Below are 26,302 nucleotides of genomic sequence, written 5' to 3' on the forward strand. Positions count from 1 at the left end.
CCTTACTACCCAATGCCGCTTGCTACCGCCGAGTTTTTTCAACGGTCTCCCCTCAGTGACAGATTCCTCTTGGTCTGCTGCTGGCAGGAGGGGAGTAGCGCGGGCGGGAGGGGAGTAGCGCTGGGAACCGCCCGCTTGCGGCCAAGTTGCGTAAGTGACCTCTCGCCCGCCGAGCTGCCATATTGGTGCGGGCTGGAGTCGACGGCAGCAGGGGGAAGGACCACTGCACGGAGGCAGTTCTAACCCTGACGGTAAGTAAGAAGATCTGAAAAAAAAGGTTAGTGACTGTTTTATTTTTATTTTTTTCAGCATTTTACCTGTATGAGATCCCCTGAAGGTGTTATTGTGTTTTTTTTGTGAAGATTTTTATTTTTTAGTGTTCCCCCCTCTCTGGGCCCGACTCAATCCTCGGCGGCACTTTGGCGAGGATCGCATTTGCCACCGAGATTGAGAGCTCCTGCCTGCAACCACCCAGATTGAATGCGTAAGCCGTTATTTGGCCGCCGGGCGGTATTGCCATCTCTTTTAGAGTAATCTTCCTGGTAAAGTACCACCCAGTCTCTCGGCGGCCCTTTGGATGGCACTTGGCGGGCCTTGGTTTTGACCAAGTTTGGGCCCCATGTCTCTGAGCCATCTAGGAGGGTGGGTATTACCACTGCTCTGCAGACCATGAGTTTGGTGCTGGGTTTGAGGTCCTGGTCTTCAAACACTCTCTTTCTCAGGCAACGGAAGGCTGCACTACATACTGAAGGTGGTGCTGGACCTCGTCGTCGACGTCTGCCCTTGTTGACAGTAGGCTCCTGAGGTATGGAAAATGGTCCACGTTGTCCAAGGCCTAATCGTGGATATTGATAACCGGGGATCAGTGCTGTGTGGCAGGGGCAGGCTGGTAGAGGACCTTTGTCTTACAGATATTTAGTGTAAGGCCTATGCTCTTGTATGCCTCGGTGAAGGTGTTGACGATGGCTTGGAGTTCAGCCTCCGTGTGTGCGCAGATGCAAGCATCGTCTGCATACTATAATTTGATGACGGAGGATGGGACGACCTTGGATCTGACCTGAGATTGAGCAGGTTCCCATTGGTTCTATTGTAGATGATCTCCTCCTTCCAGATAAGAGAGATGAGATCATGAATCCGCGCCAGCAGTGCTTCTCTCCCATGGTTTAGTGCTTCGGTGGGGATTCCATCAGCTCCTGATTCCTTGTTTTTCTTCAGTTGTAGGATGGCCTTTTCAACCTCGTGCTGGGCTGGGGTTGTGCTGAGATGGTGGTGGATGGCATGCTGTGGGATGGAGTCGAGGACACTCACGTTAAAGACAGAGTCTCGATTAAGGAGATCCTCGAAATGTTCCTCCCAGTGGGCACTGACTGTCTCTCTGTCCTTGATGAGCACCTCTCCGTTCTTGTCCAGCAGTGGGGTAGGACCTTGGGTGCTTGGCCGGAAGGTCATCTTGACTGCGCTGAAGAATCTTTGCACTTCGTGGTTGTTGGCTAGCTGCTGGATTTCTTTTGCTTTCTCCACCCACCATCTGTTCTTTAGGTCGTGGGTTTTCTGTTGGACCACGACCATCAGATGTCTGTATAGCTGATACTTTGCCCTCGAGTTGTGTTGCTGCTTCCATTCCAAGAATGTCTTGCGCTTGCGGCATATTAGCTCCTGGATCTCCTGGATCTCCTGGTCGTTCTCGTCGAACCAGTCTTGGTGTTTCCTGGTCGAGTGACTGAGCGTCTCTTCACAGGTGCAAATTATGGAAGCCTTGAGGGCAGACCAGGCACTATAGACACACCGCATCTCTGGGTCACTGGGAGTTGTCAGGTTGGTAGCAAGGCACTGGTTGAATAGCGCTCCGACGTTGATTTTCCTGCGGCATTGTTTCTGTTGCCGTCACTGTTTTGGGGTAACATTGATGGTGATGACAGAGCGAATTAGGCGGTGGTCCGTCTATCATTCATCAGCTCCTGTCATGGCGCGGGTGATGCGCACGTCTTTGCAGTCCCTCGCGCGGACGATGATGTAGTCTAGCAGATGCCAGTGCTTGAAGCGAGGGTGTTGCCATGAGGTTTTATATTTGTCCTTCTGATGGAACAGGTTATTGGTTATGACGAGGCTGTGTTCTAAGCATTTCGGCAGGAAGAGGGTACCATTGGAGTTGGCTTTCCCTACCCACTCTCTGCCAATCACACCTCCCCAGAGATCAGTATCCTTTCCAACTCTGGTGTTGAAGTCACCAAGGAGGATCAGCTTGTCGCTCGTTGGGACTCGGGACAGAGATTGTTCGAGGCTGGAGTAGAATTCCTCCTTGGTCCCATCTGTAGCCTCCAGTGTTGGGGCGTATGAAACATAGACATAGAAACATAGAAAATAGGTGCAGGAGTAGGCCATTCGGCCCTTCTAGCCTGCACCGCCATTCAATGAGTTCATGGCTGAAGACCGTAGCAAACTGGTTCCTGGCTAGGGTGAGCTGAAGAGTCACGAGGCATTTGTTTATCCTGCAGGGGGAGTCTCTGAGACGGCACACTAGGTCGTTTTTTACGGCGAAGCCTACTCCATGGAAGTGGCATTCTACTTCTGGTTTGTCTTTCCACTACTTTGTTCTTTGAGCTGGCCTTCCACTGCCGTCGGGTCTCGCTTAGGGCGGTGATGTCTACGTCGAAGCGCCTGAGTTCCCGGGCAACGATAACGGTGCGGCGTTCCGGTCTGTTGCTGTTGGGGTTGTCCATGAGTGTCCTGACATTCCATATCCCGAACTTCATCTTAAAGTGTGGAAGCTGCCTGTGCGTGAATTCTTTTAACGTGGAGTGGCCGTTGCATACCAGCTACCACACGGGCTTGACAGAGCAAGGTCTTGGTCCAGTGGCAAGGGAATCCAAGATGACTGGAGACCAGGCTCTGCTGCATAGGCCTAGTTCATATACACATGCATATTCCTACTGTCCTCCTTCCTCCTTTCTGCAGGACCTCTCTCCCTGGGTTTCACAGGACACAATGGTGACCTCATGAACTCGCTGTTGGCCCGTGATGCGACGCTCCTGAGCCATAGCCCCGCTGCTGGTCATTTAAAAGATAATTAGATGCTTTAATACAGACAATATAGGAGCCGCAAAATTCGTCTCCATAGCACCCGTTTTCTGAGCGCTATGATTGCCCGTAGAAGTCCAAAATGGTATTCGCAATGCACATGCCCACTTCTGGTGCGAGTCACATTGGTGAGGGCATTAGCACGCATGCGCAGTGAGAATCCACCAGAAGTATGCAGAGTAGGTAGATCATCACGTCAATCAGCATGTAACACTGATTTGATGCCAGCGCTGCCATTTGGAGCTCATGCCAATGCCCTCTCTTAACCTCGCACAGCTGAACGCACATTCAACAGCAGGCAGTAACCCCCACTAGTGCTATTTAAAAGGATATTCAACATTTTCAGGTTAGTTGCTGTTTGGTTTCTACTGGCTGTTGCTGCGATTGTACAACTGTTTGGTGCTTTCTGGAGTTCTTTGAAGTTGCAAAAATCTACAGGGAGTGGTGTGGCAGGTGCTGAAGGACTCTGTCCTGACTTCAAGCCTTCTGCACAAAACACTTACTCCCAGACATGGGTGCGGGAAGAGACATTCCCATTGGAATACAGCATGACTTGGAGAATGAGCAGAAGTGACACAGGGCGGGGCAAGGTGCTAGAAGAGGAAGGAGAAGGAGGTGAAAAAGGGCTCCCAGTAGAAGGCCATATCTGTGCCCAGGGTGTTCAGGGAGCAATTCTCTTACCTGAACCTCACCAAGGAATAGTGTGTCAGATGTCTGCACTTCACTAAAGATGTCATCAGTGAAATCTGCCACCTGCTGCAGCCACAACTGCAACCTCAGAACAGGGCGAGGACCGCATTTCCAGTGGCTGTGAAGGTAACCGTGGTCATGAAAATTTATGCATCCAGCTCCTTCTTGGCTGGAGCTGGAGATATTTGCAACATCTTACAGTTTTCCATCCACCGTTGTGTAAGTGAGGTCACTGAGGCTCTCTATTCTAGGAGAACTGACTACATTTCATTCTCTCTTGCCAGAGAGCAGCAGATGGAGTGAGCACGCAGCTTTGCGTGGATTGCAGGATGCCATTGACTGAACACACGTCACTTTGCGGGCACTGCATGTCAATTCTGAGCTGTACTGCAAACAAAAAGGATTCTATTCCTCAACGTCCAGCTGATGTGTGACCGTACACAGTCAACCATGCAGGTCAATGCACGGTACACTGGCAGCAGTCATAATGCCTTTATTCTGTGGCAGTTCGCTGTGCCATTTGCATTTAAGCCGCTATGACAAACCAAAGGTTAGCTACTGGACGACAAGAGCTATCCATTGATGACATGGCTCATGACTCAGGTGCGCGACCCATACACAAGTGGGCAGCATGCATACAATGAAAGCTATGCTGCAACACAAAATATGATAGAGCATACCACTGAAACAACACTTCTGCTGCCTGGACTGCTCTGGTGAAGCCCTTCAGTATCCCACAGAATGGTTGTCAAGATTTGTGGTGATCTGCTGCATAACCTTGCCATCAAGAGGGCACAGCCCTTGCCTCCAGCTATAAGGCGACCAGCTGAGGAGCAGGAGGAGGAAGAGCAGGAAGAGGAGGATGAGGAGGAGGAAGAGGAAGGGAGGAGGCAACCAAGACAGCACATTTCTGGCCTAGCTGTCTGTGAACAACTCATCTAACTGTGATACCAGTAAATTCAGTCCCACACCTTACCTTCCTACTATTGCTGACTATCACAACATTCGCTTGACCACAATGCAAAAATAAAAGCCAACACAAAATATACATTCCAGACCAAATTTATAAATCAAAGCATGCCATGTTGCATACAAACATCAACTACTCTCCTTTGTGCATTCCCTTAGTACCTGCCTTCCATGTGCCTTTTGCCTCTCCTAGTGCTCCTATGCAATGCAACCCCAGTGGCTGCAGTATGGTGGATGGAAGGCTGCTGACGTTCAGTGGGGGAGACTGCAGATGTCTCCTTGGAAATGGGATATGAGAAGGAGGATTAGATATGAGGATAACGTCATCTTCTTTGCTTTCAGCCCCGCCACTGGCCACAGCCTCAGCAATGGCTGCTCCAATGATGGCGAGCGCAATTGGGGTAAGGACATGCAGCTGCATCTGTCCCCCACCAGTTAGGTCCTGCTGCCTCTGTTTGTGCACCACCTTGTCCGGCAAGAGAGAGGGAAGTGTGTCAGTGCGTGTGGTGCAATCTGTTTTAGTGACGTGGCTGTCATGGCGAAATAGCTGGCAATGTGTGCAAGCTGTGAGATGTGGATGCGAGGCTTGCAGCAGTGCTATGTGCTTGAGGGTGACGTGAAGCTATGAATCTTAGGTATGAATCCTAATTGATAGAGATTGTTGATAGGTGAGTGATGGAGGTGTGGTGCAGTAAGAAGTTGCTGAGGCTAATGGTGCAGTTGGTCAGAGACAGCATTTGAAGATACATTTACTGACCTTGACCACTCGTGTGAGGTCATTGAACTTTTTGCAGCATTGTATTCAGGTCCTCGGGCTTGACTCCTAGCATTGACTGCAATATCTATCTGGTCCCACTGCCTTCTAAGAGTTTGTCTGAAGGGCCTCCTGGTCCCCTGTGGATAGAGCACATTTCTACTCCTCTCCATCTCCTCCACCAAGGCCTCCAGTGCAGCATTGGAAAATCTTGGAGCCCACTCTCTGCCAAGTTGTGCCACCATTCAGTCTTTTTCCACATCAGAATGGGTTCTACAACAAGTTCCAGCAACTGCTCCAGCCACCTCCCCTTAAAGAGGTACAGGCTGGCTTTAAGTTGTGCAGGCTGGATTTAAATTATGCTAGTCTTGCACAATTTTGGGTTCCTGCTGATGCATGCGGCCAGTCAACAATGCGGTTAGCGTTGGCTGCATGCAGCACGAAGTTGGCGTGCTGCCTGCATTGGAAGCAACGGCCGCCATTTAATCCTGTATCACGTTCCTGAGGCCCTGCATAATTTAGCCCACTGGGTCTTTTTGGATAGATGAACTAGGGTGCGCTAAATGGCTTTCCTCATCTGCAGTTATCTTATATAAACTTGTGATTAGTCAGTGATGTCATGTAGTTTGGGAGTGGGTGGAGGGGGTGGCGGGAGGGTTGGGGGGAAGAGAACAAATGTTGGGATTGGATTCATCCACGGTTTCACGTGGTTGACACGGAATATTAGGTAATGTTAGAGGCTCATTGCAGTTAACAATAACACAGTATTACAAACAGATATTTTTTTATATATAAATGGATAGTTACAAGTATCCAGATTGATTTGAGCAATAAACTTATTTCCTCTGAGTCAGAAGGTTGTGCGTTCAAGTCCCACTCCAGAGACCGCAAGCAAAATATCAAGGGCAATACTGAGGGAGTGTAGCACTGTCGGAGTTGCCGTCTTTCAGGTGAGTCGTTAAACTGTCCTCTCAAATGGATGTAAAAGATTCTACGGCACTATTTGAAGAACAGCAAGAGAGTGCTCCTCAGTGCCCTGACCCATATTTATCCCCCAACCACTAAAACCGATTATCAAGTCATTATAACATTGCTGTTTGTGGGACCTTGCTGTGTATAAATTGGCTGTCGCATTTCGTACATTACAATAGTGACTACACTTCAAAAGTACTTCATTGGCTGTAAAGTGATTTGGGAGGTCCTGAGGTTGTGAAAGGCACTATAGAAATGCAAGTCTTATTTTTTTTTTTACATACATTTAGAAGTATTAGTCCATTCTGAAATACTAAATACTTTTGTTTCAGGGTTTCAAAACTTCCTACATGTAATAGTACTTTAATATTTGTTTTGTAAAGCTTCAAACTAACATAATTCACAAATACTTACAGAAGAAACAGCAAATGCTCTGTAACTAACAGCCAGAATGCCATCTGACCATTCATGCGACACCTTATCAAACTGACCATACAGCTGACCCATAGTGATGGCCTTGGGATTAATAACTGTAATTTGAACCTTGTTTTCCTCTAGAAGCCCCTAGACAAAAAATAATACAACATTTTGCAGAACTATTTGATTGACATCATTGATATAGAGAGTAGTATGCAAAAAAAAATAATTACTAACTTTAAGTGATGGTAAAAGAAATTATATCATATTGCATAACTGGTCAATTTAAGGCAGTGGTGTTGGATGAAAATGAGGTGCATTACTATGGCACAATAATAGGCAAAACATAATCTTACAACATGCTGCTAATATTTCCATTGTTCAATAAAATACATAATTTCGTCATGTTGGGATAGTGACCCAGTGTGCAATAACCCACATCATTACATAATTTACATGTTTGACAATTAGAATAGTGAATCTTCTCATTAGCTAAGGGATGATTTCTTGGCCATATCCTTCTGTTTTGTAAATTTGCATTATATTACCAATATATATGATTAGATAAATGACATAAGATATAGCTAAATGTTTTACAATTCATTAATATAAGTTATGTAACTGAAACATTAATTTGACCTATGTATTTGTCCAAAATATATTAATTATAAACTACAACTGACTGACAACAATGAAATAAATGAAGATACATTAGTCAGTGATTCAGTGTTCATTTCTACCTTTTCACAAATATCATGTAAAGCAGCAGCCAGTACTCTATAAGCTGACGTCTTTCCACCAAATGGTTCTCCAACAATCATAAAACCATGACGCACAATCATCATTTCATAGATTTGTAAGATCTTTTGTGAGAAGAATTCAGTCATTTGCAAATTCATGTGTTCACAATTCTCTTTGATTGCTTCCAGCAAGACACGGTAGTCAGGTTTTGGTAGTTTTATTCCAGGAAACAAATCTGAAGTGATTCCCTAGCAATATAAAATATACTACAGTATAATACATGTTAAATAGCTGCCTGAATACTTGCCTCACAACAGATCTATTGTGTTCTATTGCTCAAAGTACCAGCAAAGCATCAAAGTATGTGGTACAGTGAGTCTATTAATTTTCATTAGGAGTGACTGTGCTTTGTGAGACAGATTATTTGTCTCTAGAGGTTCAAAGACAATTTTAATTGAATTTTTGACTTAAAATGAATGACTTGTGATTCAGTCCAAATAGTTGACTTAAACAATACCTGGAGGAGATCACTAGACAATGGTGTAAATTGTTATCGTAGGTTCTGTACCTCGGAAGCATGATATTGGCAATCTTATTCAAGAGGAACCACACAGTAACATATTAGTTCATTCACAGAAGAGCCACAATACATGCAAATATACAAGCACATAATTGTGCAGCTGCAACTAATATTTATATAGTGCCCTTCATGTAACATGGCAACATTTTACAATGGATTGAAGTGGACACTGAGCAGCAAGTGCAAAAATTTAGTTGGAGGGACTGAAGATAAATGGGATAAGATCACAGGAGCATTTTACAAGGTAAGGAGAAAGGTAACATGGTGGTATGGTTTATAATGAGGGCATCATGACTGAAGGCTCAGATTTCAATGATGGAACAGAAGGGGTCAGCAAACAAGTAGTAATCCAGAGTCAAAGGAATGCAACGCACGTGCTGGGGCATATAACTGGAGAAGATAACTCAGACAGAGCAGAGTCAGGCTATGGATAGATTTGAAAATGGGAGGAGGATTCTAAAATCAATTCTTCGTGATACAGGGAACTTGTGTAGCTTGGTAAGGGTGTGTGGGGCTGAAAGCAGAAGATTCAGGGAGCAGAGTTGTGAATCAGCCAAAGGTTGTGAACATAAGAACATAAGAAATAGGAACAGGAGTAGTCCATTTGGCCCCTCGAGCCTGCTCCGCCATTCAATAAAATCATAGCTGATCTGATCATGGACTCAGCTCTACTTCCTTGCCCGCTCCCCATAACCCTTTACTCCTTTATCACTCAAAAATGTGTCTACCTCCGCCTTAAATATATTCAATGACCCAGCCTCCACAGCTTTCTGCAGCAGGAAATTCCACAGATTTAAAACACTCAGAAGAAATTTCTCATCTCAGTTTTAAATGAGTGGGGCCTTATTCGGAGACTACGTCCCCTAGTTATATCCTCTCTGCATCCACCTTGACGAGCCCCCTCATTATCTTATACGTTTCAATAAGATCACCTTTCATTCTTCTGAACTTCAATGTGTATAGACCCAAACGATCTTCATAAGTCAACCCCCTCATCTCCAGAATCAACCTATTGAACCTTCTCTGAACAGCCTCCAATGCAAGTATATCCTTCCTTAAATATGGAGACCAAAACTGTATGTAGTACTCCAGGTTTGGCCTCACCAATATCCTGTACATGATTTCTCTGCTTTTATACTGGCCAACATTACTCTGCTTGCAATAAAGGCCAACATTCCATTTGCCTTCCTGATTACTTACTGTACCTGCATACTAAGTTTTTATGTTTCATGCACAAGATCTCCCAGGTCCCTCTGTACTGCAGCATTTTGTAATTTTTCTCCTTTTAATTAATAATTTGTTTGTTTATTTTTTTTTAACAAAGTGAATAACCTCGCACTTTCCTCCATTATACTCCATCTGCCAAATTTTTGCCCACTCCCTGAGCCTGTCTATATCCCTTTGCAGATTTTTTGTGTCCCCCTCACAATTTGTTTTCTCACCCATCGTTGCATCAGCAAACTTGGCTACATTACACTCGGTCCCTTCATCCAAGTCATTAATATAGATTGTGAGGACCTAGCACCGATCCCAGCGGCACCCCACTAATTATTGTTTGCCAACATGAAAATGATCCATTTATCCCGTGTTGTGAATGGAGAAAAAGTCAGACTGAACACTGTGAGCTCAAAGTAAAGGGTGACCTTAGTCTTTTATTGCAGGTCTCTATAGTGCCTCTCCAACCTGTGAAGCCTCCTTAAATACCTGCGCTCCCAAGGGATTATGGGATCCCTTGGGACTCCAGGGGATGAGCCCTCTGGTGGCTGTACATAGTAAATACAAGTATACATACATGACAACACTCCGCCCCAAAGTCAATAGTGTAACTATTTACAAAATGAGTGAAACTGGGGTCCTTCTTGCCCTGGTTGATCGTCTCGGTGTGAAAGCTGGTATTGTTGAATCATTTGTTGGGCCCTCGCTGGGCTACTGTGCAGCTGGCCTTCCTGGTGTGTTGGGACCTGCTGGGCTGCTGTGGATGATGGGTTCTGCTTCGTGATCAACCGTGGTGCCGGTTGCCACTGGTGTGTATGATGGGGGATCAAAAAAGGTAGGGTCCAAGGTGGGTTGCTCAGGATAGTCTGTGAATCTGAGTTTGATTTGGTCCAAGTGTTTCCGGTGAATGAGTCTATTTGAAAGTTTGACCCGAAACACCCTGCTCCCCTCTTTGGCCACGACAGTGCCGGGAAGCCACTTGGGACATTGTCCATAATTTAATACAAATACAGGATCATTGATTACAATCTCGCGTGACACATTTGCGCTATCATGGTATGCACTTTGTTGAAGCCACCTGCTCTCTACCTGTTCATGTAGATCAGGGTGAACTAACGAGAGCCTTGTCTTAAGTGTTCTTTTCATGAGCAGTTCAGCAGGTGGGATCCCAGTGAGTGAGTGGGGTCTCATGCGTTATCTAAGCAGGACTCGGGATAGGCGAGTCTGCAGTGAGCCTTCAGTTACCCTCTTCAAGCCTTGCTTGATGGTTTGCACTGCTCTCTCTGCCTGACCATTGGACGCTGGTTTAAACGGGATAGATGTGACATGTTTGATCCCGTTATGGGTCATGAATTCTTTGAACACAGCACTGGTAAAACATGGCCCGTTGTCGCTCACCAGGACATCGGGTAGGCCCTGCGTGTCAAACATGGCCCGCAGGCTTTCAGTAGTGGCAGCGGATGTGCTAGCTGACATTATCTCACATTCAATCCACTTGGAGTACGTGTCTACAACCATAAGGAACATTTTACCCAAAAATGGGCCTGCATAGTCGACGTGTATCCTAGACCACGGTTTCGAGGGCCAAGACCATAAACTTAGCGACACCTCTCTGGGTACATTGCTTAACTGTGAGCATGTATTACATCTGTGAATGCAGGACTCTAAGTCCGCATCGATACCAGGCCACCACACGTGAGATCTGGCTATCGCTTTCATCATTACGATGACTGGGTGGGTACTGTGGAGGTCATTGACGAAGGTGTCTCTGCCCTTCTTGGGGACCACTACTCGATTACCCCATAGAAGGCAGTCTGCCTGTACAGACATTTCATCTTTGCGCCGCTGGAACGGCTTTATCTCTTCCTGCATTTCCACTGGGACACTGGACCAGCTTCCGTGAAGCACACAGCTTTTGACTTGAGATAATAAAGGGTCCTGGCTTGTCCAGGTTTTGATCTGCCGGGCAGTGACAGGTGATTGTTCACTCTCAAATGCTTCCATAACCATGGCTAGATCTGCGGGCTGCGCCATTTCCACCCCCGTGATGGGCAATGGCAGCCTACTGAGAGCATCGGGGCAGTTTTCTGTGCCTGGCCTGTGGCAGATGGCGTAGTTGTATGCGGACAACATGAGCGCCCATCTCTGGATGCAGGCCGATGCGTTGGTATTTATCCCTTTACTCTCGGAGAACAGGAATATAAGTGGCTTATGGTCAGTTTCCAATTCGAATTTTAGCCCAAACAGGTATTGATGCATTTTCTTTACCCCACAGACACACGCTAACGCTTCTTTCTCAATCATGCTGTAGGCTCTCTCAGCCTTAGAAAGACTCCTGGATGCATAAACAACCGGTTGCAGTTTCCCAAAATCATTAGCTTGTTGTAATACACACCCGACGCCATATGACGACGTATCACATGCTAGTACCAAACGCTTACATGGATCATACAACACAAGCAATTTGTTTGAGCATAACAATTGTCACGCTTTTACAAAGGCATTTTCTTGGCTTTTGCCCCAAACCCATTTGCCCCCTTTTCGTAGTAAGACATGCAGTGGTTCTAAAAGTGTGCTGAGACCCTGTAAGAAGTTACCAAAGTAGTTCAGGAGTCCCACAAACGACCACAACTCCGTCACGTTCTGTGGCCTTGGTGCATTCTTGATTGCCTCCATCTTCGCGTTGGTGTGCCTGATGTCGTCTGCTGCAATCCTCCTTCCCAGGAACTCCACTTCAGGCGCCAGGAAAATGCATTTCGAGCGTTTTAACCTGAGCCCCACGTGGTTGAGTCGACTAAGAACCTCCTCCAGGTTCTGCAGATGCTCGACTGTTTTTCGACCTGTGACCAAGATGTCATTCTGGAAGAGCACAGTGTGCGGGACCGACTTCAGTAAGCTTTCCATGTTTCTCTGGAATATCGCTGCCGCCAATCGGATTCCAAACGGGCATCTATTATAAACAAAAAGACCTTTGTGCGTATTGATGCAGGTGAGGGCCTTCGATGATTCCTCCAGTTCCTGCGTAATGTAGATGAAGTCAGATCCAGCTTTGTGAACGTCTTTCCTCCCGCCAGCGTTACAAAGAGGTCATCAGCCTTTGGTAGTGGGTATTGGTCCTGCAGGGAGAAATGATTGATAGTTACTTTGTAATCGCCCACAGATTCTGGCGGTGCCGTCTCCCTTGAGGACTGGGATGATAGGACTGGCCCACTCGTTGAACTCGATCGGGGAAATGATGCCCTCTCTTTGCAGCCAGTCTAGCTCGATCTCTACCCTTTCTCTCATCATGTATGGTACTGCTCTCACCTTGTGATGGATGGGTCGCGCCCCCGGATTTAGGTGGATCTGCACTTTTGCTCCTTGGAATTTCCCGATGCCTGGTTCGAACAGCGAAGGAAATTTGTTTAAGACCTGGGCACACAAAGTGTCATCAGCGGACGATAGTGCTCGGACGTCGTCCCAGTTCCAGCGTATCTTTCCCAGCCAGCTCCTGCCAAGCAGCGTGGGACCATCGCCAGGTACCACCCAAAGTAATAGCTTGTGCACCGCTCCATCGTAGAAGACCTTTATGGTAGCACTGACGATTACAGGAATCAGTTCTTTTGTGTAAGTTCTTAGTTTCGTGCGAACTGGAGTTAAGACTGGCCTTGAGACCTTGTTGCATCACAACCTTTCGAAAGTCTTTTTGCCCATGATGGACTGGCTCAGGCCCGTGTCCAGCTCCGGTGACACCAGGAGTCCATTTAGTTCAACATTCAGCATTATCGGGGAACAGTTCGTGGTGAATGTGTGCACCCCATGTACCTCTGCCTCCTTGATCTGAGGTTCTGGTTCGCCGTGATCTTCCGTGGATCTGTCGTCCTCTGCAACATGGTCTTTTGCAGGTTTAGCCGGCTCTGCAGCTCGCCTGCACACTCATTGGAGGTGTCCCATTGTTCCACGGCCCTTGAAAATGTACTCTTTGAATCGGCATGAATGGAAACGATGATCTGCCCCGCAGCGCCAATAAGGTGTTAATGGCCTTGCATTCATCACCCTTGATGGTGGACTCTGAGCCATCTGCGGACATGTAGCTGCAGGTATGTGTGACCTGCCCTGTACGTTACGATTCCAAAACAACATCACTTTGTTCACAGTACTTGTAGCAGCACTTGTGTGCTGAGAAATTTGCTTCGTATTGTCACTGGTGGCAATGAATGCCTGGGCTATTGGTATGGCCTTACTCAAGGTTGGGGTTTCTATAGTCAAAAGTTTGTGAAGTATGGTTTCGTGGCCAATGCCAAGTATGAAAAAGTCTCTGAGCATGTGCTCCAAATGTCCTTCAAATTCGCAATGTCTTGCAAGGCGTCTTAGCTCGGCGACATAACTCGCCACTTCCTGGCCTTCAGACCTTTTATAGATGTAGAACCAGTACCTCACCATCAGAACACTTTCCTTCGGGTTCAAATGCTCTCGGACCAGTGTGCACAAATCGTCATATGATTTCTCCATGGGTTTCGCTGGAGTGAGGAGATTCTTCATGAGGCCATACGTTGGTGTCCCACAGACAGTGAGGAGGATCGGCCTTCGTTTGGCAGCACTCTCTTCTCCCTCTAGCTTGTTGGCCAAGAAGTATTGGTTGAGTCACTCCACAAAAGTTTCCCAAACATCTCCCTCTGAGAATTTCTCCAGGATGCCCACTGTTCCCTGCATCTTTGGGTTCGCTATCTGTATCTCGTTGCCAGTTGTTGTGTATGGAGAAAGAGTCAGGCTGAACACTGTGAGCTCAAAGTAAAGTGTGACCTTAGTCTTTTATTGCAGGTCTCCAGAGTGCCTCTCTAACCTGTGAAGCCTCCTTAAATACCTGTGCTCCCAAGGGATTATGGGATCCCAGGGACACCAGGGGATGAGCCCTCTAGTGGCTGTACAGAGTAAATACAAATAGACATGAAAACATCCCAACTCTGTTTTCTGTTAGTTAGCCAATCCTCTATACATGCGAATATTTTAACCCCAACCCCGTGAATATTTATCTTGTGCAGTAACCTCTTATGTGGCACCTTATCGAATGCCTTCTGGAAATCCAAATACACCACTTATGTTTTCGGTACAACATCACAAACACACAGGCTCGAAGATGGCTGATAACTTTAGGAATCATCATCATAGGCAGTCCCTCGGAATCGCGGAAGACTTGCTTCCACTCCTAAAGTGAGTCCTTTGGTGGCTGAACAGTCCAATGTGAGAGCCACAGACCCTGTCATAGGTGGGACAGACATTCGTCGAGAGAAGGGCTGGGTGGGACTGATTTACCGCACGCTCCTTCGGCTGCCTGCGCTTGACCTCTTCATGCTCGCGGTGTTGAGATTCGAAGAGCTCAACGCCCTCCCGGATGCACTTTCTCCACCTAGGGCGGTCTTCAGCCAGTGACTCCAAGGTGTCAGTGGTGATGTCGCACTTTACCAGGGAGACTTTGAGGGTGTCCTTGTAACATTTCCGCTGCCCACCTTTGCCTTAAAGGAGCTCCGCTTAGAGCAATTGCTAAGGGAGCCTCGTGTCTGGCATGTGAACTATGTGGCCTGCCCAGCGAAGCTGATCGAGTGAGGTCAGTGCTTCAATGCTGGGGTTGTTAGCCTGGGTGAGGACGCTGATGTTGGTGTGCCTGTCCTCCCAGGGGATTTGCAGGATCATGGTGAGACATCATTGGTGATATATCACCAGTGACTTGAGGTGTCTTCTGTACATCATCGATGCCTCTGATCCATACAGGAGGGTGGGTATTACACCAGACCTGTAGACCATGAGCTTGGTGGTAGATTTGAGGGCGTGGTCTTCGAACACTCTTTTCCGCAGGCGGCCGAAAGCTGCACAGGTGCACTGGAGGCGATGTTGAAACTCCACATCAATGTCTGCCCTTGTTGATAAAAGGCTCCCTAGGTAAGGGAAGCGGTCCACGTTGTCGAGGGCCGCGCCGTGAATCGTGATGACTGGGGGGCAGTGCTGTGCGGCGAGGACAGACAGGTGGAGGACCTTTGTCTTACGAATGTTAAGCATAAGGCCCATGCTTTCATATGCCTCGATGAATAAATCAACTATATCCTGGAGTTCAGCCTCAGAATGTGCGCAGATGCAGGCATCATCCGCATACTGCAGCTCAACGACAGAGGTTGGGGTGATCTTGGACCTGGCCTGGAGGCAGCATAGGTTAAACAGCTTCCCACTGGTTCTGTAGTTTAGTTCCACTCCAGTGAGGAGCTTGTTGATTTTGAGGTGGAGCATGGCAGCAAGGAAGATTGAGAAGAGGGTTGGAGCGATGATGCAGCCCTGTTTGACCCAGGTCCAGATGTGGATTGGATCTGTAATGAAACCGCCGGTAAGGATCACGGCCTGCATGTCATCGTGGAGCAAGCGAAGGATGTTGACAAACTTTTGGGGGCATCCAAAATGGAAGAGGACGCTCCATGAGCCCTCACAGTTGACAGTGTCAAAGGCCTTTGTAAGATCGAAAAAGGCCATGTTTTAGGGCTGGCGCTGCTCCCTACAATTTTCCTGCAGCTGTCGCGCTGCAAAGATCATGTCCATTGTGCCCCGTAGGGGACGAAATCCGCACTGTGATTCAGAGAGGAGCTCCTCGACCACAGGGAGAAGATGGTTGAGGAGAACTCTAGCGACAACCTTCCCAGTGGCTGATAGCAGGGAGATTCCCCTGTAGTTGCCGCAGTCGGACTTGTCCCCCTTTTTAAAGATGGTCACGATCACTGCATCTCTGAGATTTCCCGGCATGTTCTCCTCCCTCCAAATGAGAGATGAGGTCATGTATCCGTGCCAACAGCTCCTCTCTGCCATACATTAGCGCCTCAGCAGGAATTCCATCCGCACCCATAGCCTTGTTATTCTTGAGCTGTTTTATGGCTTTGCCTACCTCGTGCAGTGTTGGGGTTTCACTGAGGTGGTGGCGGGTTGCATGCTGCGGGATGGAGTTGAGAACACTCGAGTCAAAGGCAGAGTCTCGACTGAGGAGATCTTCAAAGTGCTCCTTCCAGCAGGCCCTGACAGCCTCGGTGTCCTTGATGAGTGTTTCTCCGTTCTTGGCCAGGAGTGGGGGGGGCCTTGGGAGTTTGGACCGTAGGTGGCCTTGACTGCAATGAAGAATTCTCGCATAGCGTGGCTGTCAGCCAGTTGTTGTATCACCTGTTCTTTAGGCCCAGGTTTTTTGTTAGACATCAGCCTTGAGCCGCCTGTAACGTTGCTTTGCAGCTCCCGAGTTGGGTTGCTGCTTGAGGCTCAGAAATGCTCTCCGAGTACGATCTATAAGTTCTTGGATCTCCTGATCATTTTCCATCAAACCAATCCTGGTGTTTTCTGGTTGAGTATCCAAGTGTCTCTTCACCGGCACTGGTTATGGAGACCTGGAGAGCAGACCAAGCGCTGTGGGCATTCAGCATCTCACGGTCATCAAGGCCGCCAGATTAGCTGTGAGGCACAGGCTGTATAGGGCTCTCTTAGCTGGGTCTCTAAGTGCCCCGGCATTAACTTTTTTGCGACTCTGCTTCTGCTGTCCCCTCTGCTTTGGGGCTATGTTTATATTCATGATGGATCATACAAACATAGATAGAAACATAGAAAATAGGTGCAGGAGTAGGCCATTCAGCCCTTCGAGGCTGCACCACCATTAAATAAGATCATGGCTGAGGGGACAGAGTGTAGTGTAACAAAATTTGCAGATGACACAAAGATTAGTGGGAAAGCAGGTTGTGTAGAGGACACAGAAAGGCTGCAAAGAGATTTGGATAGGTTAAGCGAATGGGCTAAGGTTTGGCAGATGGAATACAATGTCGGAAAGTTTGAGGTCATCCACGTTGGGAAAATAAACAGTAAAAGGGAATATTATTTGAATGGGGAGAAATTACAACATGCTGCGGTGCAGAGGGACCTGGGGGTCCTTGTGCATGAATCCCAAAAAGTTAGTTTGCAGGTGCAGCAGGTAATCAGGAAGGCGAATGCAATGTTGGCCTTCATTGCGAGAGGGATGGAGTACAAAAGCAGGGAGGTCCTCTGCAACTGTATAGGGTATTGGTGAGGCCGCACCTGGAGTACTGCGTGCAGTTTTGGTCACCTTACTTAAGGAAGGATATACTAGCCTTGGAGGGGGTACAGAGACAATTCACGAGGCTGATTTCGGAGATGAGGGGGTTACCTTATGATGATAGATTGAGTAGACTGGGTCTTTACTCATTGGAGTTCAGAAGTATGAGGGGGATCTTAAAGAAACATTTAAAATAATGAAAGGGATAGACAAGATAGAGGCAGAGAGGTTGTTTCCACTGGTCAGGGAGACTAGAACTAGGGGGCACAACCTCAAAATATGGGGGAGCCAATTTAAAACCGAGTTGAGAAGGAATTTCTTCTCTGAGGGTTGTGAATCTGTGGAATTCTCTGCCCAAGGAAGCAGTTGAGGCTAGCTCATTAAATATATTCAAGTCACAGATAGATAGATTTTTAACTAATGAGGGAATTAAGGGTTACGGGGAGCGGGCGGGTAAGTGGAGCTGAGTCCACGGCCAGATCAGCCATGATCTTGTTGAATGGCAGAGCAGGCTCGAGGGGCTAGATGGCCTACTCCTGTTTCTAATTCTTATGTTCTTATGATCATCACCTCAGTACCCCTTTCCTGCTTTCTTTCCATACCCCTTGATCCCTTTAGCCGTAAGGACCATATCTAACTCCCTTTTGAATATATCCAATGAACTGGCATCAACAACTCTCTGCAGAAGAGAATTCCACAGGTTAGCAACTCTGTGAGTGAAGAAGTTTCTCCTCATCTCGGTCCTAAATGGCTTACCCCTTATCCTTAGACTGTGTCCTCTGGTTCTGGACTTTCCCAACATCGGGAACATTCTTCATGCATCTAACCTGTCTAGTCCTGTCAGTATATAATATGTTTCTATGATATCCCCTCTCATTCTTCTAAATTCCAGTAAATATAGTTGATCCAGTCTCTCCTCCCACGTCAGTCCTGCCATCCCGGGAATCAGTCTGGTGAACCTTCCCTCAATCGCAAGAACATCCTTCCTCAGATTAGGAGACCAAAACTGAACACAATATTCCAGGTGAGACCTCACCAAGGCCTTGTACAACTGCAATAAGACCTCTCTACTCCTATACTCAAATCCCCTAGCTATGAAGGCCAACATGCCATTTGCCGCCTACACCACCTGCTGTACCTGCATGCCAACTTTCAATGACTGATGTACCATGACACCCAGGTCTCGTTGCACCTCCCCTTTTCCTAATCTGTTGCCATTCAGATAATATTCTGCCTTTGTGTTTTTGCCACCAAAGTGGATAATCTCACATTTATCCACATTATACTGCATCTGCCATGCATTTGCCCACTCACCTAACCTGTCCAAGTCATCCTCCTCGCAGCTCACATCACCACCCAGCTTAGTGTCATCTGAAAACAATTAATTCCTTCATCTAAATCATTGATGTATATTGTAAATAACTGGAGTTCCAGCACTGAGCCCTGTGGCACCAAACTAGTCACTGTCTGCCATTCTGAAAAGGACCCGTTTATCCCGACTCTCTGCTTCCTGTCTGCCAACCAGTTCTCTATCCACGTCAATACATTACCCCCAATAACATGTGCTTTAATTTTGCATATCAATCTCTAGTGTGAGACCTTGTCAAATGCCTTTTGAAAGTCCAAATACACCACATCCACTGGTTCTCCCTTATCCACTCTACTAAATTACATCCTCAAAAAATTCTAGAAGATTTGTCAAGCATGATTTCCCTTTCATAAATCCATGCTGACTTGGACCCATCCTGTCACTATATTCCAAATGCACTGCTGTTTCATCTTTAATAATTGATTCCAACATTTTCCCCACAACTGATGTCAGGCTTACCAGTCTATAATTACCCATTTTCTCCTTCCCTCCTTTCTAAAAAAGTGGTATTACATTAGCTACCCTCCAGTCCATAGAAACTAATCCAGAGTCAATAGACTGCTGGAAAATGATCACCAATGCATCCACTATTTCTAGGGCCACTTCCTTAAGTACACAATTTCCTGATTTCCTGCAGTTCCTCCTTCTCACTCGACGCTCTGTCCCCTAGTATTTCCGGAAGGTTATTTGTGTCTTCCTTCATGAAGAAGAACCAAAGTATTTGTTCAAATGGTCTGCCATTTCTTTGTTCCCCATTATAAATTCACCTGATTCTGACTGCAAGGGACCTATGTTTGTCTTCACTAATCTTTTTCTCTTCACATATCTATAGAAGCTTTTGCAGTCAGTTTTTATTTTCCCAGCAAGCTTCCTCTCATACTCTAGTTCCCCCCTCCTAATTAAACCCTATGTCCTCTTCTGCTGAATTCTAAATTTCTCCCAGTCCTCAGGTTTGCTGCTTTTTCTGGCCAATTTATGTGCCTCTTCCTTGGATTTAACACTTTCCTTAATTTCCCTTGTTAGCCATGGTTGAGCCACCTTCCCGATTTTATTTTTACTCCAGACCGGGATGTACAACTGTTGAAGTTCATCCAGGTTAATATGTCCTTACTACACAGTATAAATGCACACGAGGCCCACACTTGAGAAGATCACTCTGTGACCTGTTACCTTTATTACCAAGACCTCAAGAGAGAGAAACGGTGGGTGGAGCATCCCCTTTTATAGCGGAAAGTCCAGGTTAGGAGTGTCTCCCACAAGCTCGCCCCCTGTGGTCAGTGTTTTCAAAGTGTACAAGTTAGGTCAGCTTATTCATGGGTTACAATGACAGTTGAATACCACAACATCACCTCCCCCGCCAAAGTCTTATTGGGATCACAGGTTAAGTCTCTCTAGTGGTTTACGCTCCCTTGTAGAACACCTGAGTTGGGCTCCGGTTGTTGGGCGCTGGCCTGAGTGTCTGCTGTTTGCGGTGCCTCAGGCCTGTCCGGACTGCCCACAGTGATGAGGCTCTCCTCCACTTGGTTCCGGTGTTCGGTCACCTGTGGTTGAGTAAACTCTATGTCGTGTTCTTCCTCTGCTTCTTCCATGGGGTTTCTGAACCTCTTTTTAGTTTGATCCACGTGTTTGCGGCAGATTTGTCCATTGGTAAGTTTAACTACCAAAGCCCTATTCCCCTCTTTGGCAATCACAGTGCCTGCAAGCCATTTGGGCCCTGCAGCGTAATTAAGGACAAAAACAGGGTCATTGACATTAATACATCGCGCCCTCGCATTCCTGTCATGGTAGTCACATTGTGACTGACGCCTGCTCTCAACAATTTCTTTCATAGTAGGGTGTATAAGGGATAACCTGGTTTTGAGTGTCCTTTTCATTAGCAGCTCTGCGGGTGGAACCCCTGTGAGCGAGTGTGGTCGGGATCTATTGGCCAACAGGAGGCGTGATAAGCGGCTTTGTAGGGAACCCCCTTGGATTCTGAGCATCCCCTGTTTGATTATCTGCACTGCTCGTTCCGTCTGGCCGTTTGAAGCCGGCTTGAACGGTGCCGTTCTGACATGGTTGATTCCATTGCCTGCCATGAAGTCCTGGAATTCAGTACTTGTGAAGCACGGGCCATTGTCGCTGACCAAGACGTCCGGTAGACCATGGGCGGCGAACATTGCCCATAGACTTTCTACATGGCAGAGGATGTGCTTGAATTTAAAATGGCACACTCAATCCATTTGGAGTAGGCATCACCTACAACCAAAAACATTTTTCCCATGAAAGGACCTGCGTAGTCCACATGGATGCGTGACCATGGCTTGGCGGGCCAGGACCAGGGGCTAAGGGGGGCTTCCCTGGGTGCGTTGCCCAGCTGAACACATGTGTTGCACCTGCGAACACAAAGTTCCAGGTCTGCATCTATCCCTGGCCACCAAACGTGTGACCTGGCAACTGCCTTCATCATGACAATACTCGGGTTCTCATTGTGAAGTTCTCTGATAAACACCTCTCTGCCCTTCTGGGGCATGACTACTCGGTTTCCCCACAGTAGGCAATCGGCTTGAATCGAGAGTTCATCCTTGCGCCATGAAACGGTTGAAACTCCTCAGGGCATGCCTCATACGTGGCTGCCCAGTCCCCATTCAGGACACATTTCTTAACTAAAGACAGTAGCGGGTCTTTATTTGTCCAGACTTTAATCTGACGGGCTGTCACAGGTGAGCCTTCGCTTTCGAAAGCTTCAACAGCCATGACCATCTCAGCATCATGCTCAGCTGCCCCCTCAGTGGTGGCTAGTGGTAGCCTGCTGAGTGCATCGGCACACTTTTCAGTGCCCGGTCTGTGCCGAATTGTGTAGTCATAGGCGGCTAAGGTAAGTGCCCACTTCTGTACGTGGGCCGGTGCATTCGCATTTATGGCCTTGTTGTCGGCCAAAAGGGACGTTAGGGGTTTGTGATCTGTCTCCAGCTCAAATTTCCTGCCAAACAGGTACTGGTGCATTTTTTTTACTGCATATACACATGCTAGCGCTTCCTTTTCTACCATCCTGTAGCCCCTTTCTGCCTGGGACAGACTTCGGGAGGCATAAGCTACCGGCTGTAACTGACCATTGGCATTCACATGCTGCAACACACACCCGACCCCATTGAATGACGCATAACACGTTAAAACTAGTTTCTTACATGGGTCATATAACGTTAACAGTTTGTTGGAGCACAGCAAATTGTGTGCTCTATCAAAAGCCCTTTCCTGGCTGTCCCCCAAGACCCAATCACGACCTTTGTGTAGGAGCACATGTAGCACCTCTAATAGCGTGCTCAATTTAGGAAGAAAGTTGCCAAAATAGTTCAGGAGCCCCAGGAACGAACGCAGCTCCATCGTGTTACGGGGTCTGGGTGCTCTCTGGATCGCTTCCATTTTGGATGCAGTACGTCTGACCCCGTCTGCTGCTACCCTCCTCCCCAGGAATTCTACCTCTGGAGCTAAGAAGACGCACTTCGTCTTTTTCAGTCGCAGCCCTACCTGGTCCAGTCTGCGTAGCATCTCCTCCAGGTTGTGGAGGTGTTCTTCAGTATCGCGACCCGTGATGAGGATGTCGTCTTGAAAAACCACCGTCCTTGGAATCGACTTGAGGAGGCTTTCCATATTTCGCTGAAAGATCGCGGCGGCCGAACGAATCCCGAACGGACATCTGTTATACTCAAACAACCCCTTGTGTGTCGTGATGGTGGTCAGCTTCTTCGACTCACTTGCCAGCTCCTAGGTCATGTAAGCTGAGGTCAGGTCCAATTTTGAAAAAACTTTGCCACAGGATAGCGTCACAAAGAGGTCCTCTGCTCTCGGTCGCGGGTACTGGTCTTGGAGTGACACCCGATTGATGGTGGCCTTGTAATCGCCACATATCCTGACTGACCCATCCGCCTTGAACAGCGGCACGATCGGGCTCGCCCAGTCACTGAATTCGACTGGCAAGATGATGCCTTCCCTCAGCAGGCGGTCCAATTCGCATTCTATCTTTTCCCGCATCATGTACGGCACCGCTCTGGCCTTGTGGTGTACTGGCCTGGCGTCCGGGTTTATGTGAATTACTACCTTGGTCCCCATGAAAGTGCCAATGCTGGGTTGAAATAGTGAGTCAAATTTGTCCAGGATCTGTGAGCATGATATTCACTCCACAGAAGAAATTGCATTGACATTGCCCCATTTCCAGTTCATGACAGCAAGCCAACTCCTCCCCAGCAGTGCGGGACCATCCCCTGGGACAATCGAGAGTGGCAATCTGTTCCCCGAATCTTTGTGGGTCACGACTACCGTGGCGCTGCCTAGCACTGGAATGATCTCCTTTGTATATGTCCGTAGCTGTGCGTCAATCGGCAATAATTTTGGGCTCCTGGCCTTGGATGCCCACAACTTGTGTTTGATACTCATCAGGGACTGGCTGGCCCCCGTGTCTAGCTCCATTAATACTGGGATGCCATTGAGGAGCACTTTCATCATTATCGGTGGCATCCTGGTGTGTGAACTGTATATGTGCTCCACATGAACTTGCTGAACTTTTCTCCAGTATTCATTTGGCCTCGTAGGGCTTATATCGGGCCCGCACTCCTCGTACATCAACCTTGCTGCAGGCTTCCTGCACATACACATCAAGTGTCCGCTGACGTTGCAGTTTCTGCAGGTATGTTGCTGATACCTGCAAGTTCTGGCTGGGTGTTTGCCTCCACACCTCCAGCATGAGCTAGAGGCCCCATTGTCGGAAACAAAATGTCCATTACCAGTTGATCGTCTCTGACCATCTCTGTAACTGTCCTTAAGCGCACCATTAACAGGTGTTGATGGCTCCATTACTGGCCGCATTGTCCATTGCGATGGCATGAATCGCCGTTCAGCTAGCCATTGTCTCTGTTGAATTCCCCCTTTGGGTTCGCCTGCATGCTGGGGAATGTCCGATTGCCCTTGTCTGCCGAGAGAACTGTGTGCCGTGTTAACAATGTTGACTCCCTGGTCTTTTGCCGCATTTGAGCCAAGATTGTTGCCATGAATCATTCTGGTCTCTTCCTCTCCTGAGATAAATGTCTGGGCTATCATAGCTGCCGCTTCCAAGGTCAAGTCTTTGGTCTCAATCAGTTTCCTGAAAACCCCAGCGTGCCTGATGCCCTCAATAAAAAAGTCTTGCAGCATCTCCGCTCTGCATGCATCTGGGAACTTACACAGGCTCGCCAGTCACCAGAGATCTGCCAAGAAGTCTGGAACACTTTGCCCTTCTCGCCGCCGGTGCGTGTAAAACCGGTGTCTTGCCATGTGCATGATGCTCGGTGGTTTAAGGTGTTCCCCGATCAACTTATTGAGCTCTTCGAACGTCTTGTCCGCCAGCTTCTCTGGCGCTAGAAGATCCTTCATCAGGGAGTATGTTCTGCATCCACAAACCATCAGGAGATGAGCCCTGCGTTTGTCGGCTGAATCTTGTCCCAACCATTCTTTAGTGACAAAACTTTGCTGTAGTCTCTCAATAAAGTCGTCCCAATCATCACCAACACAGTACCTCTCTTCTATGCTGCTAGTGGCCATGCTCGCGTGGTTTAAATCCCAGTTTCTCGTCGCCAATAATATGCCCTTACTATGCAGTAGAAATGCACACGAGGCCCACACTTGAGAGAAGATCACTCTGTGACCAGTTACATTTATTACCAAGACCTCAAGAGAGAGACGGTGGGTGGAGCTTCCCCTTTTATACCGGAAAGTCCAGGTTAGGAGTGTCTCCCACAAATTTGCCCCCTGTGGTCAGTGTTCTCAAGGTGTACAACTTAGGTCAGCTTATACACGGGTTACAATGACAGTTGAATACATGCCATGTGTGATCTTTAAATGTTTGCCATTACCTATCCACCGTCAACCCTTTAAGTATCATTCGCCAGTCTATTCTAGTCAGTTCACGTCTCATACCATCGAAGTTACCTTTCCCTCAGTTCAGGAGTCTAGTTTATGAATTAACTGTGTCACTCTCCATCTTAATAAAGAATTTTACCATATTATGGTCACTCTTTCCCAAGGGGCCTCGCACAACAAGATTGCTAATTAGTCCTTTCTCATTACACATCACCCAGTCTAGGATGGCCAGCCCTCTAGTTGGTTCCTCGACATATTGGTCTCGAAAACCATCCCAAATACACTCCAGGAAATCCTCCTCCACCGCACTGCTACCAGTTTGGTGAGCCCAATCAAGATGTAGATTAAATTCGCCCATGATAACTGCTGTACCTTTATTGCATGCATCCCTAATTTCTTGTTTGATGCTGTCCCCAACCTCACTACTACTGTTTGGTGGTCTGTACACAACTCTCACAATTGTTTTCTGCCCTTTGGTATTCCACAGCTCTACCCATACAGATTCCACATCATCCAAGCTAATGTCTTTCCTTACTATTGCATTAATTTCCTCTTTAACCAGCAACGCTACCCCACCACCTTTTCCTATATGTCTATCCTTCCTGAATGTTGAATACCCCTGGATATTGAGTTCCCAGCCTTGGTCACCCTGGAGCCATGTCTCCGTAATGCCAATTATATCATATTTGTTAATAGCTGCCTGCACATTTAATTCGTCCACCTTATTACAAATACTCCTCGCATTGAGGCACAGGGCCTTCAGGCTTGTCTTTTTAACACCCTTTGCCTCTTTAGAATGTTGCTGTAATGTGGCCCTTTTTGATTTTTGCCTTGGGTTTATCTGCCCTCCACTTTTACTTTTCTTCTTTCTATCTTTTGCTTCTGCCCCCATTCTACTTCCCTCTGTCTCCCTGCATAGGTTCCCATCCCCCTGCCATATTAGTTTAACCCCTCCCCAACAGCACTCGGAAACACTCCCCCGAGGACATTGGTTCCGGTCCTGCCTGGGTGCAGACTGTCTGGTTTGTACTGGTCCCACCTCCCCCAGAACTGGCTCCAATGTACCAGGAATTTGAATCCCTCCCTCTTGCACCATTCCTCAAGCCACGTATTCATCTTAGCTATCCTGCAATTGGTACTCTGACTAGCATGTGGCACTGGTAGCAATCCTGAGATTACTACCTTTGACATCCTATTTTTTAATTTAACTCCTAGCTCCCTAAAATTCAGCTCGTAGGACCTCATCCCATTTTTTACCTATATCGTTGGCACCTATATGCACCGCAACAACTGGCTGTTCGCCCTCCCCCTCCAGAATGCGCTGCAGCCGCTCCAAGACATTCTTGACTCTTGCACCAGGGAGGCAACATACCATCCTGGAGTCTCAATTGCGGCCACAGAAACGTCTATCTATTCCCCTTACAATAGAATCCCCTACCACTATGGCTCTCCCACACTTTTTCCTGCCCTCCTGTGCAGCAGAGCCACTCACGGTGCCATGAACTTGGCTGCTGCTGCCCTCCCCTGGTGAGTCATCCCCCCCAACAGTACCCAAGGTGGTGTATCTGTTTTGGAGGGGGA

General features: G+C 47.5%; 1 protein-coding gene across 4 annotated transcripts in view; it reads right to left on the minus strand.

The window, feature by feature from the left end:
* Positions 1 to 26,302, minus strand: part of dnah7 (dynein, axonemal, heavy chain 7) — a 1,084,136-nt gene that overhangs the window by 589,410 nt on the left and 468,424 nt on the right. For all 4 annotated transcript variants that reach the window (XM_070875892.1, XM_070875893.1, XM_070875895.1 and 1 more), the window contains 2 exons: positions 7,621 to 7,869; positions 6,878 to 7,027 (listed from right to left, as the gene is read on the minus strand). In XM_070875892.1, coding sequence (XP_070731993.1) covers positions 6,878 to 7,027; positions 7,621 to 7,869 — 399 coding nt within the window. The remainder of the gene's footprint in view (positions 1 to 6,877; positions 7,028 to 7,620; positions 7,870 to 26,302) is intronic.

Source organism: Pristiophorus japonicus, chromosome 3, assembly GCF_044704955.1.
Source record: "Pristiophorus japonicus isolate sPriJap1 chromosome 3, sPriJap1.hap1, whole genome shotgun sequence".
Classification (NCBI taxonomy): domain Eukaryota; kingdom Metazoa; phylum Chordata; class Chondrichthyes; family Pristiophoridae; genus Pristiophorus; species Pristiophorus japonicus.